The sequence below is a fragment of the Opisthocomus hoazin genome, chromosome 14 (genome assembly GCF_030867145.1).
Source record: "Opisthocomus hoazin isolate bOpiHoa1 chromosome 14, bOpiHoa1.hap1, whole genome shotgun sequence".
Taxonomy (NCBI): domain Eukaryota; kingdom Metazoa; phylum Chordata; class Aves; order Opisthocomiformes; family Opisthocomidae; genus Opisthocomus; species Opisthocomus hoazin.
The window spans coordinates 21112979-21131541 of record NC_134427.1 but is presented as its reverse complement, the minus strand read 5'-3'; the positions used below and the strand labels follow the sequence as shown (position 1 = coordinate 21131541).

Genomic DNA, 18563 nt, shown 5'->3' with positions numbered 1-18563 from the left:
GATTTCTTGCTAGCCCTTTTTTTTGGTGCTCTTCAACAATTAACCCAGTATTTCCCCATCAATACGAATATTAAGACCATCTCTAAAAAGGCTTTGTATGGTGAAGATAAATCACCTAAATCCCAAACTCTTGTAGAAAGAAGGATGACATCAGACGATACCTGGACGGACCTTGGGAGTGTGACCCCGCTGAAATGGCCGGCTGGGTCTCTGATGAGCTGTGGTTTCCAAGAACTGCAAATCCAGCCCTTTCCTTCACCCCGAAACGGGCCAGACAGGTCCGGGGGTGACGCCGAGCACCAGGCGCAGCGCAGCGTTCGCCGCCGTCGGATGGGATGGGGATGGGCGCCTGGAATGCGCGTTGGGAGGAACCTGGCGGGCACGGTCGGCGTCCTCGGGCTCCCCTGCACCTCGAGCCTGGGACGTGCTGGCACAGCTCTCGGTGTGCGGCAGCGGTGGCCAAGAGGCTCCAGCACGGCACGTGGCCGCTGTGGATTAATTATCCTGGAGAAAATCAAGCGCAGAAGCGTTTGGAGCATCCGCTGAGTGGCTGGAGCCATCATTCCTGCAATCAAACTACCACATCTCACATGAGACTTACCTGAAGCATCACGGCAAATCAGGGAAGAAAAAGCAGAAAGCAACAAAATCGATTTAATAAAAAAAAAAAAAACATTTTTAAGCAATTACTGTGGATGAAGACCATCCCTGCAGGCAGTGCTTGGATGTTCGTGGCCTCGTGGCCTTTGGCCCTGCAGAAGCTGCCTGGTCACACAGTCCCGCCACCTCTCCTCTGCCCCGGGGCAGCTCCTGCCTCTCAGCCAAGCCCGCCAGCGCTTCGGCAGTCCCGAGCCAGCCCCGTGTTCCCACCCGCTGCCGGGGCTGTGCCGGAGAGCCGCGGCCCTTCTCAAGCCAGGCTGGCCAGGCCGGGGACACGCGCAGCGGAGGCTTCACCCCGCAGCAGGCAGCACAGGCCTTGGGTGACGCTTGTGCCCGCTCAGCACGTTGCAAAACCGCGGGGGAAGCTGCCAGGAGTGATCCCGGTTTGTTTTGTGTCCCCTGCGATCAGCACGGAGGGGTTTTAGCACACGGTGGGAGCAGGGGCGCGGTGTTGTACCGGCACTTTGCAGCACAGATGAGAACTCAGTATGAAACGTGGTTCTCCAGCGTGTGCAAAATACAGATGTAGTGGCTTTGAGCTGGGGTTTTCCTTATCACAACTGCATTTTTCACGGGATTGTTTCGCAGCCTTCTCCTTGCAAAGCAGTCGAGGTAAAATCTCAGCTCCTTCAGCTTCGGTCCATGAATTCCCAGGATGATTTCACCGGCCTAGGGACAATCCACACCAGCTTCTCTATGAGCTGCACTGCTAACGGAGCGGCAGCCCTGGTGCCCAGCCCTGCTCCCGGCCTCTCTGCCACCTTCCGTGTGCCTGCCGCGTCCCTTCGCTGTCCCAACCGCTCCCACGCCGGGTGCAGCTGGTCCAGCAGCCACCAGACGATGGGCGACGGATTGCAACGAGGAGATTGCAGGGGCTTTACCTTGAGCGATCCTGCCACGAAGTCAATCCTGTGTTTGAAATAAAAAGTGTATATTTACCTTCTTCTTTTGAGACACTGCTGAAACATCTCATCCTCAACCGCCATGTCGGGAGCGCGATCGCTCACGAAGTGTCCGAAAGTGCGCTTCTGACCTTCCTCCACTCGAAGGGAAACCCCTCAGACCTTGAGCTTCGCTCCGTCTCTTGGGATGGTCCTGCCTCCCTCTAGCCAGGGCTTTCCACGGCGCTTGAAGATAAATCTAGCCGTAAAGATCCTGCTCATCTGCTTCAAAATGAAGGTCAAAACCTGATCTCAGCCGCGCCGGGTACATTTTGCACCAGCTCGAAAGGGAGCTGATGTGGCCCGCGCTGGAGCCATGCGTCCGATGCCTGAATCAAAGGGCTGCCCCCACAGAGCCTCCCGCTGCGAAGGGATGGCGTAAAACAGCTTTCCAGGATCTGGGTGCAAAAACCAATACCTGCAAATGACAAAATCCACAAAGAATTTACCAGAAACCCCTTTGTACAGGTTGGTGTCGTCTGCCAGGTGGGGCATTCGCTAAAGGGGGAATTCAGCATTGCTAAATCCCACCCGGAGGGTTGCTTTCAGCAGGAATTCACTGGGTTTGGGCCTGGTTCAACAAAACACTTAAAGACACGAGTAAGAGACTGACCTGGGTGCTTAACGGCAGCAGAATTAACAACCGCAAGCGCGGGCTGTGTTTTGGGTGGCACGGGGAGCCGCCGGCGACGCGCTGGGTGTGCTCAGCTCTCTGTCCTGGCTGGCGGCAGAGCGGGCTGTCACCTCGTCCGGCTGTTACGGGAGCCGAAAGCCAACCAGGGACGCTGACTGCTCCTTCAGCTCGGAGGCTCTCACAGGGCTGGCGGGTGGACCTGCAGCCGGGCAGCGTCCGGGGCCTCGGCCGAGCTGTGTCTGCCCAGCTCCTGCTAGGAAAATGTTAGAGAAAAACACGTTTGCAATGCTTCAACCCGAGACACTCTTTCCTAAACAAGAAAAAGGAAACGTCAGCGTATGTTTGGGATCTTAGCTTGTATCATTCCCATTTCTTCCAAAGTTATGACGTCCAGCTGAAAAACTTCTCCCGGAGGGACCCGAGGTGGCTGGCGCAGGGGACAGCCGTGGCCCCACAGAGACCCCGCTGCGCCCTGCACCACCTCTTAACACAGACACAAAGCCGTGGGACTGGAAACACCACGGTAAACAGGACAAAAGGCATCGCTTTCAACCCTTCTCCTTCCACCCGAGAGGGGTGGGCATGTACGGGAAACATTATCCCGGGAACAGCTGCGCAAAGCGGGAGGGAGGAGGTTGGCGGCAAAGAGATGGGCGATTTCTGGAGTCTGGCTACGGAGGGGTGCTGGAGCCCGGGGAAACCCTCTGCGTGAGGCCAGCACGGCGCCAGGCACAGCACAGCACAAACCCAGCGAGAGCGCCCGTCTCCCCAGCTCTGGTGCCTGACCCGAGGCATGAGGATGGTCTCGGAGGGGGCCGAGGGGACAGACCTGCAAGTGCCATCGCACACATGGCCTCAGGGACATCGCCACGGAGACCCCGCTGCCTGTGGGGAGCTCTCCTGGGTGGGACGGCGGCTCCAGGGCACAACCAGGGGTCGGGCCCAGCCAGCACAGGTTCATGAAAGGCAGGTCCTGCTTGACCAGCCTGGTCTGCTTCTGTGACCAGGTGACCCACCCAGTGGATGAGGGAGAGGCTGTGGATGTTGTCTACCCGGACTTTAGTTAAATCCAGTTGGCAGCCAGTCACAGTGTTGCCCAAGGCTCAGTTCTGCGTCCAGTCTTGTTTAACATCTTTATCAATGATCTGGATGAGGGGATTGAGTGCTCCCTCAGTAAGTTTGCAGATGACACCAAGTTGGGCAGGAGTGTCGATCTGCTTGAGGGTAGGAAGGAGCCGCAGAGGGACCTGGACAGACTGGGTCGATGGGCCGAGGCCAACTGTATGAGGTTCAACAAGGCCAAACGCTGGGTCCTGCCCTTGGGTCACACCAACCCCATACAATGCTACAGGCTTGGGGAGGAGTGGCTGGAGAGCTGCCCAGCAGAAAAGGACGTTGGGGTGCTGGTCGACAGCCGGCTGAACAGGAGCCAGCAGTGTGCCCAGGTGGCCAAGAAGGCCAACGGCATCCTGGCTTGGATCAGGAATGATATGGCCAGCAGGAGTAGGGAGGGGATTGTGCCCCTGGACTCAGCACTGGTGAGGCCACACCTCGAGTGCTGTGTTCAGTTTTGGGCCCCTCACTAGAAGAAGGACATGGAGGGGCTGGAGAGTGTCCAGAGAAGGGCAGCGAGGCTGGTGAGGGGTCTGGAGAACAAGTCTGATGAGGAGCGGCTGAGGGAGCTGGGGCTGTTCAGTCTGGAGGAGGCTGAGGGGGGACCTCATCGCTCCCTACAACTACCTGACAGGAGGGTGTAATGAGGGGGGGTTGGTCTCTTCTCCCAAGCAACCAGCGATAGGACAAGAGGCATTGGCCTCAAGTTGCATCAGGGAAGGTTCAGATTGGATATTAGGAAAAATTTCTTCACTGAAAGAGTGGTCAGGCGTTGGACCAGGCTGCCCAGGGCAGTGGTGGAGTCCCCATCCCTGGAGGGGTTCAAAAAACGTGTAGATGTGGCACTTCAGGACATGGTTTAGCAGGCATGGTGGTGTTGGGTTGACAGTTGGACTTGATGATCTTAGAGGTCTTTTCCAACCTTAATGATTCCATGATTCTATTCTATGGTTCTCTGTGGTGGGGAAGGAGTGGACGCCCCCCAGGCTTACCTCCCCTGGAGAACGGGATGGAGAATCTGAAGCTGCAGGAGTCCAGAAACTGAGCGCGGGGAGGCAGGGAAGGTGCCCTCTGGTTAGGTGCTGGCAGTACCTCCAGAGGTGCGTTGCAGCTGCCGGACCACGGCTGAGGTGTCCGTGAGAGGATGCGGCATCCCCAAAGGAGAAGGGCTGAAATTCTTGTTGATGGTGAGCCAAAGGCATCCGTGCCCTTGGGGATAGCGTTGGTGGCAGAAGATGACCCCGGGTACCTCATCCAAAGGGCGACGTCCTCTCCCGCAATCCAACAGTTGGAGTCAACTCATACTGTGGGTGTTTGGCCGAAAACCCAACTGTCCCGGCGGGGGAGCGGTCTGCAGGGCAACGTCCGGCTTCGGCTCGATCCGGAAAGCTTTGTAACGACAAAGGTGCTGCAAGGAAATAAAGCGAGGTTACCAAGCGCCACGCCTGAGCCACAGGACACGCAACACCCCGAGGGCGGTAGCTGGGTTACCTGGCGTCTCTCAGTACCATTCATTAACCAGCAGACGGGGGTGAATTATTTCTCTGCTCTTTGGAGAACAAAACAGCGCAAAGACCTTGCTGGAAAACCACCTGGATGGGAGACAACGTAGCGGGGAGCGGTGCTGGTAGCAATTAACAGGCAGACGTGCAGCGTAGGTGCGATGCCCCCGATGCTGGCGGCACCCGGGGCAGCCACCGAGGACGGAGATGCGGTCAGAAACGCAGGCACGAGCTCGGCTCCAGAGACAGAGGTGGGACGCAGCAGACAGCGCCGCGGGAGAAGCCCTTTCTGGGGCTGAAGCTGTGCAAACGCAGCCCCTGAGCCCGCTTTTGAGGTGAAGACCAAGCATGGCTGCAGTCAGGGGGGAAGAGCAGCCAGCAGCCAGCTCCAGGGCCTGTGATCCCCGCACCAACAGCAGCGTGAAGCGGAATTGGAGAGAGGAGGTGAAGCCCAGGGGACGAAGTCGCGCAATAGGGAGTCAGGTAAGACTTGGTTGTTGTTTTCTCCAAAGCAAGAAACTGCTTCGGAGCTGTTCCGTTCTCATTCTCAGCAAGCATGTCTCGTCCCTGCTCTGGCTGGATTGGAGTAAGAGTCCTGCAAAGCCAACTCCACCGAGGAGTTTCAGGCTCTTCCCTCACCGCACCAGAAAGCCTCTCACACCAAGGTGCCTGTGACCGAGCGTGGCCGATCACCGCGTGGGACATGGCAAGCGCACACCTGCGCTGCTGCCAATGGGCATCAGCAAGAACCTGCGGAAACGAGAAACTCCAAATGATGCAAGCAGCTGTTGGCACTGGGTCAGGCTCTGGTTAACGCCCCGGGTATTGATTACCGTCTCACATTCAGCATCTCCAATGGATTTTCATGCGCACCAGGCATTGAACACAAAGCCAAGACAGCGCGGGAGATCAGAGACCTCAGGACTGGCCGAGCACAGACCCGAGGGGTGACCCCGGCCACCCCCAAAGCCCCCCTGCCCTTCCCCAGGGCAGCATCCTCAGCTTGGGCCTTTCCCAGCACCCTGCTTCGGTCACCACCTCCTCCCAAGCCATCTCCTCGCCAGGCACAGGAGCTGCACCCGGACGGCGAGGGGCTTTCTGCGGGTTGAAGGTGACGCAGGGTCGGGCACAGCCGGACGAACCGCTCATCCCAGACACAACCCGACGAACCGCTTGTCCCGCGTGCACAACGCAGAGAAGGAGCTTACCCAGACCCTTCGCTGCAGAGCGCCCAGCCTGCCACCACCGGAGGGATGGAGGCAGGGAGGGAGGCAGGGAGGGAGGCAGGGATGGAGGTCTGTGCACGCCTCCCAGACCCAAACCCTCTCAGAGGTGGCAGCTTGTTCTCGACGCTTCGCAGCAGCAGCTCCCCGGAGACGCGCTCGCACGGAGTGCTGCCGGCGCTGGGACGCGGCTCCGGGGCAGAGTGCACAGGGGTACTGTGGGTACCGCAACACCCGCCAGGTCTGCGGAGGGAAGCTCAGACCCTGCCTGCTTACGTGGCTGACGCGCTTTTTTCCAAACATCTCCAGCTGGGAACGCTTGGGACATTTGTCTTTCTGTAAAAGAGAATTTATCCAACTCTAAAACTCTTTGTGCTCGAACTGATGGATTTACTTTTATGTACCCTGTGCAGAGTAGTTCTGCTTTTCAGGGAAACACAAAAATCCCGCAGGGTCAGCGTTTAGCACCCAGCACACCACGTCGTCGCTGTTCAGCGTTGGAGCACCCTGCAGATGTTCTGGATGGGGACTCATCCCGGGACGCTCCCTGGCCCGACGCAGCCAGCCAGGATCCAGCCCGAGCCTCCCGCTGCCCTCTACCAAAGTTTTCAATCGAGTTCAAGGTTACGGGGTGTTTCAGAACACGCTGCCCACCCTGCCCCTTACAGCACAGCTCGGTTATTCGCACACCAGACACAATCTGCCCCTTCCCAGCTACCGCCAAGACCAGCGGCACCTCCCCGGGCAGACCCAGCCAGGGGCCACAAAAACCTCCAAGCAGAGGGAAGGAGCGTAGGGGCGGATTTAAAACTCAGTTGTCAGGTGATGGTTGTTTTTTGTGCAGGAAAGGTTTTTTTCCCCCAACGGGTGGGCTTTAATAACTCAGTCAGGGAGAAGTACAACTGTGAGGTTAAAACACGCGAGTACGTTATTCCGATCTGACCAAGCAGAACCTCACCTCACTCTTCATGATTCATCGTTGCTGGGCGGTAACTCACTCTTCAACAGAAAGGCTGGCTGCAGAAGCTAACATTAATTAACATAATTTGAAAACCTGCACCACAACCGCCTCCCCCAAATGAAATGAACAGCAACATCCAGTACCGGGTACCTCGCTGGAGACAACACCAAGAGAGCTGAAACTCCAAGGGCAGCGCCGTTCTCCAGAGACACGCTCTCAGCCTGGGTCCCTGCCGAGTCAGCGCCGGATGGCGAATGTAGCACAAGGCACGCTGATGTATTTTGGTCACTTTATTAAATGAGATATTAAATAGTTTAAGTTTCAACTACTAAACAGCACTTTGAATGGTGAAAACACAGATAGTATATCGTCATACTTGAATGCTTCTTCTCTTTAAAAACACATTTCCAGTCCTTATATATATTACAAAACAGCCTTATAGGAAGAGGGGACACCTTTTCTATAGTACTTGAGATATTTAATACAGAACTGAAAAGCCATCTAATAGAAACAAAGGCAAGTCTTCACAGCTGTATGATTTCAGCAGCCAAAGCTGGTTGATGGACTGAAACAGTACTATACAACTGGGACAAAACATATACAGTATCACAATACTAAGCAAAAACGCTTTACATCCAAAGGAATAAACAGGTTACAAAATGTGGAGAATTTAGCAGGCAAAACTGTATTACAAGCAACATTTTTATTCGTCGTCTTAAGCCATTTCATCTAGTTAAAACATCTAAAACAAATATAAAAATGAGCCTTCTGTTATCTTACCGATGTATGTTCTGTCTTTAAATATCTGTTAAAGCTTGGTGTTATACTCAAAGCACATCGTTATGCAGCTAAAATGTCAAGTGAGAAACATGTAAGCGAAGTGGTCCAAGTTTCATTTCAATGCTTATCTCGGATTTCTTCTTCGGCGTTAGTCTTCTGTTATCCATAGTTTTGTCCAGAATGAAAAAAAATGTGCCTTTAAATGTTGCCTAAAACTTCCACATTGAAGTCTCTGAGTTACTGTAAAACTCCATTGAACATTCCCAGGTTTGGTAGAAAGTCTTTCTCTTATTCACAAGACGTAGGAATATCGGTGAGAGCTGCCCAGAGCACATCTGCCTTCAAACGGTCATCTCCAAGTCTCACGTTTTGTTTCTTCTGGTGTGAACAGGGCGCTCTCTGCTCCCCTCCCCCCAAATCGAACGGAACTGCCGAGCTGGCAAAGCCCGAGCCCGTACGGAGGTTCCTCCGCGGCATCCTGTGGGACGAGCCCAAGACAGCAGCTCATCGGCTGGTTTCACAACAGATCAAACCGACTCGGTGCAGGTCACAGACCAAGTTCCCATCGCACATGAAATGGCGCCTAAGATGGGCACGTTCAGATGCAAAACCCGCTCGTCCACCCAGGGCACGAACTCAGACTCCTGCAGGAAACTTTCCAGAAACCAAAACAATTTCAGTCCGTGTCAGCGAGTCAGGAGAGCCCAGCGAGGCCTGGCGCCAACGCCTCCATCCGCTCGCTTCTCCAGAGCTCTCGGCAGTCAGCGCGCCGCTGCCTCACGTGCTCCTGTCACCTACTCTTACCCCCAGATTAGAAACTTTTGGGGGGGGGGGGAGGGAAGAATAAACCTAAATATATCCAAAGAAAAGCCCTATTGGTATTTGATTAGATCTTCACAAGCACAAAAAGTGTGGGTAAAGAGAGTGCTAATGACAGACAATGAACCAGAAGTTTATCTCTGGTTTACATTAAATAAAAAAACCAACCCCAAACCAAGAAACTCAAGCTCTTTGTGAGTGGTATCATGTTTTCACACAAGCAAAAGGGAATGGGGAGAAGTGCATAACCAAAACTCTCAACTAACAGAGGAAAAGTTCTTTCACTGTTCTGGCAGCTCCGTAAGTTGCCACAGCACTTTCTGTGTATCGATTTTACGCCAGCAACGGTTCTGCCATTTGAAAGTTGGTTCTGTAGCAGGGTTTGACCCTGGCCACCATCACTATTTTAACCCCCAAAATACCAGGAATTTAGTTTTCTTGGCCCGTCTCCCATTGCCGGCAATGGGAAGAGACAGTAGCACCAGCATTAAGGAGTTAACAGAAACGCGCTTTGTACTGGACTCTGCCTAGGTAACGAGCGAGCGAAGAAAAAGTATCTCCAACTCCAAGCTCACCATTAGATATTCCATCACACAAAACTGAAAATAAAAAAATGGCAGAAGACTAGGGAAGAGCCATCGCCTTCCCCAAGTCGCTCTTTAAGGCTGTAGACACAGTTTCTACGTAACTGCATGACTCAGAAGTTTCAGAGCAGTAGAATTTCAGAATATGACACTCAGTTGTGTTTCAAAGAATATTTTCAGTTCCTATGTTTCATTCGGCATAGATGATATAGGACGAGTCCAGACCTCAGTCAAAAGGAAACAAGACTATTTCTGTTCTAATATTCCCACTAACAGGAAGAAATGGGTAAGCAGAAAAGTATTCCATAATTTGAGGAATCAACTCTCATCAAGAACTCAGCTGTTTACAACTCACATATGGTAGATACTGAAACAGACAGCCCTGCAGTCCTTCCTAAGCCGCTCCGACCCGACGACGGCCTCGCAGCCACTACAAGCAAGCATAGGAGTTTAGACAGGAAACCTGCGGAGATGCTACTGTGACGGGAGGACTTGTTTTCACTGAAAACAACTTGTTATCTCCTGTACTCAACATATGTAAGAAGATTCTAGGCAACATCACAGCAACAGGGAAAAACGTTATGTCCTACTTAAACAAAGCTGAAACACTAATATGGAACATGGCATTTATGGGGACCAACCAAACTATTTCTTGATTTTTTTTAATTTTTTTTTTTTTTTTTTTTTTTTTTACAGTTGAGTTCTGTTAAGCCATTGATTCCTAAAAAAATAAAAGTTCTTTCTCTGATTTTAACAATCCTTTAGGCTTTTAGTGCAAAATCACATTGATTTCCCTTGGGAAGGCCCTGGATTTTTGCCTCTCATTGGGGGTGGTGCTCGTTGTAACGGGGGTGGCTGCATCCCACCGGACACTGACTGATACATTCCTCTCATATCTATCTGTTGGTAGTTGGAAGGATTCATGATTAAGTTGGGAGGCTTTGGCATCATGAGGTGACTCATCGCTGCTTGCTGGTAGGACATCTGCTGCTGCTGCTGCTGGTTGTACTGCTGCTGGAGCCGCCTGTTCATGAGTATCCTCTGCACGCAACTGATCAGCTGTGGAGGGAAGCAGAGCTGCCGTGAGCGCGCGGCCCGGCCCAGCGCTCCAAGTATCAAGTTCAGAGCTAGAATCGATTAGTTCGGGACCGGGTGGCTGAAGGAAGAAAGCGCCATTGTTATCGCCATCACTAATGTGATGGCATTCACACGCGGACTGCTGGAGAAACCAGTCAGTATCGCCGTGTCGGGCTAAGGCCTCCTCACGACTCGCCCGCTGTATCGCATGCAGCGCTCAGGCAAGTTGCCACGGCAACGGGCACTATATTGTCGAGTTACAGCATTATCTGTCAGGTACCATTTACCTTCCCTTTGGATGTCCTGCACGTGGACTGTCACTGCATGTTTGTCTGGCTAAGAGAAAACTCTTCCCGTTGACATAATCTGGGCAACTTTCAGATTTTGCGATTAACTCTAAGCTAGAAAAACATTACCGACACTTTCTCAGCTGTGTGTTTCCTAAGCTGCTTTCTGAGCTCCAGGAATCAGATTTCTCTTTAAGCCTCATGACCTTCAAGCAAACTACTTCAACAGAAAAATCTGGTGAGTAATTTTTGTAAGTGAACTTCTCAGGGAGTCCCCCTCGACGAGGCTGAGCAAAGCAAGCCAACACACTGCAGACGTCACCGTCTCCCAACGCTACGTCACACACACCGTTACGCAACGCCAGGCAATGCCTGACCCACTGGCGCACACATTCCCTAAGTGCGCATTTACGTACCTGAACATATACTTATATATATTTAATGAACACACACACACGCAAGGTCCATGCTCAACATCCAGTTCAAACGTGGACAGTCAAGCAAATAAATATTGGGTATTTTACCATCTGTTGTTTAGTAAGGACATCGTTATAGATGGCTTCTCGGCGCTTGACATCCAGCTCCTGGCTTGCCTGCCTGCTTAGTGCCAGGGCCTGCACTTGGCTCTCTGTGAGCGTGACGTTTTCTTTCCACTGAAAAGGAAAAAACCAGAACATTTTTGGCACTAGGCACTTTAACAAAAGCCTCACGGTAACCAAGGTCTTGCATTACGTTCAGAGCCGCACCAAGAGTTAAACACGGCCCAGTTTCCAGTAAATGCAAAAGGATACTTCACCAGAACCGTAACTAAGAGTTGGTAGTTCTTCTAATTGCTAACTAAGGTTATACACCTTTAGATTATTGGCAGCAAGTGAGAATGTGAAAGCCCAAGAGAGATAGATAGATAAGGACAAGATATAGAAATACATCTTACTAGTGTATAATTATTACTCTTATTTGCAGAAAATCAGCATTTTCAGAGCATGGCAAATAATCATGCATCTAAACTGCGAGTCCTCCAAGGCTCTATGTCACCTAGACACCATTACGGGTTACTGCAGGCTGCAGGGATAAAGGTCAATAGAAACTGGAAATTATATTCATTAATCAAGCAATGAATAAGCTGAATGACCATATACAATAGTAATTTCTTTGCCCGCTGATGTTTTCCCCATCTCCTGTTCTAAGCCTGCAGTTAGCCATTTCACTCACTATGGTTGAAATGATGTCTTCAAGGGGCTGAATTCTCGCTGCAGTTACACTGTTGGTTGCTTCCACAACTTTCTCTCTTCCTTGATTAATAAGGTCCTGAGAAAACACCAGAAAATTAATTATAAAGCACAGACACAAAGAATACATTTCTTTGCCAATCGTTTGTAAGTTTTCTTCATCTTTGCCTTGTGAACCTAGACTTTAATTACTTTTTTCTCTCAATTTGCACAAGTCAATGAGTCTAAGCTTCCACACAACTGAATTTAAGCAGAGAGTAATTGAACAGCATGAATAAATCTGCCAGTTTGGACAGTGGACAGTATTCGTAAGAAACTGTTTTTGTACCCGAAGGTTTTCAGATCGTCACAGGAGCGCTACGTTTCTACCCAGGCATCTTGTTAGGAAGAAAATGCCCTCCGCTACTTCAGCTAAGATGGCAAACCAAGGCCCGAGACAGCTGAGGAACAGAGCACGCGTTCCTCCCTCCCTTTCCTTCTTGGGCTGCAGACAGGTGGGGGCAGAAAGCTAGACGCAGTAACTGATCTCTGCAAAGAGGGCAGTTCGTCTTCCAGAACCCTGAAATACTGCACAGGTACAGGTTTATACGCATGCAAGTTAGACTTCAATATAGCTAAACACACACACACAAAATCTCTATTAAAAACAGGATACAATTACATAAATATCACTTAAGACTGACATTATGCATTATTTGTGAGACCACGCAGGCTCACAGCAGCACGGACACGTTGCGCTCCTGGGCTGCTCCTTACCTCCAGCTGTTGGTTACTCATTGCCGACAGAGCCCCCAGATTGAAAGGAATATACGGTGTTTGAGAGTTGAAGTTTGTGGGGAGCATATTGGTCCCAGCTGGCATGTTGAAACGCATAGTCAAGCCCTGAAAAACACAAAATGCACTTACATTTTAGTAACTCTGATAATTCATGGTCTTCTATAACAAGCCATGAAATACCCCCCACAGACAAATCAGCCCTTCAAGCAGACCACAAGGACACTGCGCAGGAAGGGTAACCCACCTCAGCAAACTGCAGATCCTTTCCAAACCCCAATTCAAAGGACTTTGCAATCACAAAAGGAACCTAAGTTGTACTATTCAGTAATACAGGAGTTTAGCTTAATTGTATTTGTTTGGTATACTAAGAAAAAAAATGACCAAGCCTTATGAGTATATCTTAAGATGCATTTTTTATATTTCAAAGCCACTACTTCATGTTGAGTTTGACCTGACTGTAATCAAATTTTGAAGGAGTGAAAGGCATAATTTGTTAGAAGGGATATTTCTTACAGGACAATTCCAGTGCTTTCTATATTTCACACTCCTATTTCTTCTCCCTCAGAAAACCTTCTCCCAGTGCTCCACTTGTCATTTGTACACTCAAGAGGGTCAGTGGCAATCTATACATCCACTACTTTTTTTTATTAACAGTAAAAAAAATAAATCCCAAACCTGTAGCAAATTTATAATTTTCTTCTCTCTACCACCTGGTTAAATATCAAAAAAAGAAGACACAGCGAATAACAGAAAAAAAGTGCAAGCTCTTAGGTCCTTTCTGGCAGATGCTTATGGGATTCTGGAAAAATGTTCTCAAATCAATTGTATACCTTTAATGGAGCTAGAAGTTTCCCTCAAATGGTGAAAGAGAGGTATTATACAGGACACCAGTTGAGTTTTATCATGAAATAGAAAAAAATGTGTGTGTAAAAGGAAAAAGTAACTTTTAAACGAAAGTAACAAAGAAAACGCACACAAAAGACCAGATTCGAAAGAGCAAACAGGACACAGCATCTCTGTTTCTCACATGTCAAAATTTGCTTTACATATCCATTTCTCAGCCTGTAAGAAAATTAATTTCCCCCAAACAAACTGAAAAAGTAAGTGGTACTTCAATCTGGAAAGGTTATTTTCATGGATGTAAACCTGATTAGACAGCGTTACCTTCTTTTCTGCTTCATATTCTGCCCACGCTGCCTTCCTTTCTTCTTCAGTGAGCTCCTCTTCCTCCTTATGGTCCAGGAGTGAGTCGTGCTCGTGATACCCAACAATATACTCTTTATTGATCTGAAGCAACTCTGCCAGAATCGTATCCTGTTCGAATGAAGAGGCGGTAAGATGAGAAGTCACTCCTAGCTCCACCGCATTGACTCTCAGTGCATGCCTAACTTATGGCTTTGACCCAACTTCACAAACTTCACCTCATGGTGAAACAAAATTAAAAAATAATCTAAAAGCACAGTTCTCCGCAGAGTGAGGGTAATGGATTAACAATCTGTTACAGAGCTGACAGCCCAATCGCTTAATGAACCACAGGAATGCAGTCAGATTCCGCAACAATAAATGCAGTTGAAGAACCAAAGAATGGAATGTGCTCGATGATTTTTCCTTTGCTTGGGCTGGATATCTGAGAGGACCCATCCATAATCTGCATCTATAATACACAAGGAGCACCTCTGTCGGATTTGAAACAATAAGTAGTACTTTGGTCCATCACCTGTCCATCAGCATTCAACAAAAAAGGTTGCACTCTTAAGACTGCGAAGATACATGTCGAGATCAACAGTCCCCCACCATCCGGACTAAGAAAGGTCAAATCGCTGCTACGAACCGGTTTTGACCAGCAGGTTGCAATTTAGACCTCTGTATTCCACAATACCCCTAAAGCTTAATTGCTTTTAAAGTTAACCAAAATGTTTATAATGTCCTTTAAAATGGTGAACTATTGTGAAGATTTTGTTCACAGGCACACTGACATTTTATAGACATGTATCTGTATTTTTTTATCTATATATACAGATATGAAAGAAAGCTCCAATATTGCTCGGCATTCCATCTAAGATTTCTAATACAAAATACTATCCACAAATCCAAGGAGTGCTTTCTGAAATGCAGAGTTACCAGCACGCCGAGTATTTCCTAGATAAAGCAAAACCAAACCAGCTGCTACCCAAAATAGGGAGCTGCCACCGTCCTTCTCTGGACTACGGACGCCACATTATGACAGATCATTATCTCAATTCAAAAGTGATACAAAAACAGATAGAGGAAATGAATGCGAAAAGCTGGTATGTCGAGGCAGGTAGTAACGGGTTTCAGTCCTCATTCGCACTGAGGCAACGTTCCAGTCTCCACAGTTTTCCAAAGTTGACGCCTCTTTGCATTAAAATGAAGGTAATGCTGCAAAGGATGACGAAAACCACGCTCTGTCAGACTCTTAGAAACTGCTCATGCTGCACTGCAGGAGTCCCCTTTTGGAGATAATTATTGAACATGGCGTTTTTAAATGCACTTGTACCGCTGATGAGCTCACTGAATTAAGAAAGCTCCAATACATCTACGGTCGAAGATCCGTAATACAACAACATCATCTCATTGAACGTTGGGACCACTGCTGAAATGAACTGCAGCGAATACACCGAACATACTTTTTGCAGTAGAATTCTATGGGTACCTACGGACCCACTCCACACCACACCTTCGTTCTGCCAGGCTTTTGTACAAACAGGAATATAAACTGTCCTACCCCGACGTGTTAGAATCCAGACAGAACAACGACTGGAAGGAGCAGCTTGTGCCCGCAAGCAAATGGACTTCTGCAACAACGCTGGGAACTGCACATGGAAGTCCTGACCAGTAGTTTTGTCACAACAGCTACAGAAAGTTGTTTGCTTCTCTGTGTGTTTAAAACCCAATTACATTAACCAATTACATAATCTAGTCTTTGTTTCATCCTGCTGCTACCTGGTCTCCCTAAAACTGAAACGACGCTTTCATCACCAGCTCCTCAACAAAATACTCAGTGTAGTATCTGCATGACGAACGGGCACGAAGCAGAAGTAACGGTATTTTTGGGGTGGTGGGAGAGAAGGCAGAGAGAGAAAAGGGATGCAACAGGGTATGACGAAAACATCCAGAGGAAGTGGGTGACGAAGTCAAGAAGATATTACAGAAGTAAGCTAACATAAAATTCAAGCGCTCTCAGCATACCGTAGCTGTACATCAGCGCGTGGAGGGCTCCTGGACATGCATATGCATTAATTTCCATGGTGACACTATTATTGAAAACAATACTGGAATATAATCCACACTCACTTAGCCAACGCAGTCTTCAAAATGTGGTTTAAATTACATCAAACTGTGTGTTTGCTTTTCTTTGTCTAAATTTTATTTTGCATTAACTTTAAAGGCAGAGCTTGAAAACTGGGATATGGAAGGTATTGTCATTTAGTTTGTTTAATTTTACAATGAAAAAAATAATAAATTCACCCAACACAAAAAATCACCAGAATCAGTATTCCTTTTGTTTTGTTTAGCTTGGTGAGAGAACAATGATTATCAATAAGCTTTAAGATGAAATCCTGGTGATGAATGAAAGAATTAAGAGATACTGAGAAAAGTTTTTGAGTTTTTAAAAAAAGGGTTGTCTTTTAAAAATCCTGATGGAAATCAAATGCTACTGAGACATAAATGTATAGAAAGGAAATCTCCCATGACGGAATGTGAGTTATATTGTAATTCATAAACAAGTTTTTCTCAACCAACTGAACATTTAATACCACAGCTAAAAATAAAAATAAATTTAAATAAGCAGCAAATTCTTCTGATTCCGAGATCAACAGCCTTCCACTATTCACAAAATCGTCCCCTAGTATGGAACTGCAGTAAAACAGATGCCCTGGTTATGTCCTGAGGTAGTATAAAATAATGATATGCTATATCCAACTGCATCTGAACTATTGTTTTAATCTGCTTTTCCAATCTGCATTACACGACCTCAAATGTGCCAAGTTTTCACTTCACATAAAAATGTGACCGCGACTCGAATCCACTGCACATGCTGATCTGGGGAAGCGTAAGCCAGGAACAGAGGCTGCAACAGTGCCAGCTCCGAGGGACACCCAGTGCCCCCCCATCTTTGCATTTGTCCAGCTCCTACCTTGTATTTTCTCCTCTGCAATACCTATCGCACTGGCCGAGGCAAGTCACAAGTACTGCGCTTATCACTGTGGCCGACGGTCAGCATTTGGGGTGGAAAAAACCCCTTTTCCTGTAGCTACATATCAGCCATGCCTGCCCCAACATACAATCCTTGGCGAGCCCAGTGCTGTGAGAACCCACTTTAAATGCCCCCAAAACAACAGCCCAGTCATAAACCACACTGATCTAAAAAAAGACTCCAGATCCACGCTAAATTCAGAGCAAAGCAAAACCTAACACCCAACTGCAATCGTAACACACTGAACAGCTTTTTCTCACTCCACACCATCTTCTCCTTTTGAATTTCTGCCCTGTGGAAATCGTAACAACACCTGCTCATGCCTTTCGTCTGTGTCAGACAACAAGTCACTGCATCTGCATAAAGCTCATGGCCTATACACAGTAATGGTTCAGAATCTTAGCATGGTTTGAGTTGGAAGGGACCTTAAAGATCATCTGGTTCCAACCCCCCTGCCACGAGCAGGGACCCCTTCCACCAGACCAGGTTGCTCAGAGCTCCATCCAACCTGGCCTTGAGCACTGCAAGGGAGGGGGCAGCCACAGCTTCTCTGGGCAACCTCTGCCACTGCCTCACCACCCTCACGGTGAAGAATTTCTTCCTAATCTCTAATCTAAATCTGCCCTCTTTTAGTTTAGAGCCCTTCCCCCTTGTCCTATCACTGCACACCCTCGTGAAAAGCCCCTCTCCATCCTTCCTGTCGGCCCCTTCAGGCACTGGCAGCTGCTCTAAGGTCACCCCGGAGCCTTCTCTTCCCCAGGCTGAACAGCCCCAGCTCCCTCAGCCTGTCCTCGGATCATCTTCGTGGCCTCCTCTGGACCCGCTCCAACATATCCATGTCCTCCTCATGTTGGGGGCAAACGTGACTGAGCAATTACTCATTCTTAAGGCACCCGTTACACCTTTTTTGGACTGAATTTCTGAAGTAGTCTTTGTCAGCTCCAAAGGCACAGTGGGTGAACGAGACCAAGCAGAGGAAGTCAAGACTAATCTAATAATTCACGTGAACAACATTCATAATAAAAATATTCTGTTAAAACCAGGTATTTGCATTGTCCAAGACGCAGAGGCTGCTTCAGAGGGGTAAGGGCAGGCAAATGGCACTGTGAAGTCACCGTTGTAGTGCAACAGGCATTTTCCCCTGCGAACCTCATGCGCTGGCTCCACAGCACGCCTCGCCAACCGGAAGGTCTTGTTCAGATCACAGAGGGCAGAAAACTGCTCTAAAATTAAAATTTGACAGGAAACTCTGGTAAGCTTCCGGAAAAACCACACACTGCACATTTGCCAGGTGACTCTCTATAAAAAATAGCAACATTCAGCATCTTCCCCCCCTTAACAACACCTTCTAAGAAAACTGGTCTTTGACCGAAACTTGGATTATTGCAAAAAACAGAATTCTCAAGGATCTTTTTTAAAAATCAAGTAGTATCTGTTTCTTCACTCATGTAATGGCTTTACTTGTGTCTTTGAAACCAATATAGAATGAACTCTCCTAACCCATTAAAAGCAAAAGAATCAAAAACCATTTTTTTTTCTTACATCAAAGAAGTTGGAAAGTGTTTTAAAACTAGGAGCTACAAGAAGAACCCTGATGCTCAGCTCAGAATCCACAACCTCCCTGGGCAGCCTGGGCCAGGGCTCCATCACCCTCAGAGGGAAGAAGTTCTCCCTCATGCTCAGCTGGAGCTTCCTCTGCTTCAGTTTGTGCCCGTTGCCCCTTGTCCTGTCGCTGGGCACCACTGGAAAGAGTCTGG

The 18563-nt window shown here is 48.7% G+C and overlaps 1 protein-coding gene across 2 annotated transcripts in view; it reads right to left on the bottom strand.

The window, feature by feature from the left end:
- Window positions 1–8641: 8641 nt before the first annotated feature.
- ATRX (ATRX chromatin remodeler) overlaps window positions 8642–18563 on the bottom strand; it is an 86715-nt gene continuing 76793 nt past the window's right edge. For both annotated transcript variants that reach the window (XM_075435910.1, XM_075435911.1), the window contains exons 31-35: window positions 13752–13901; window positions 12567–12692; window positions 11794–11889; window positions 11106–11234; window positions 8642–10276 (exon numbers count right to left, since the gene is read on the bottom strand). In XM_075435910.1, coding sequence (XP_075292025.1) covers window positions 9998–10276; window positions 11106–11234; window positions 11794–11889; window positions 12567–12692; window positions 13752–13901 — 780 coding nt within the window. In that variant the 3' untranslated portion in view covers window positions 8642–9997. The remainder of the gene's footprint in view (window positions 10277–11105; window positions 11235–11793; window positions 11890–12566; window positions 12693–13751; window positions 13902–18563) is intronic.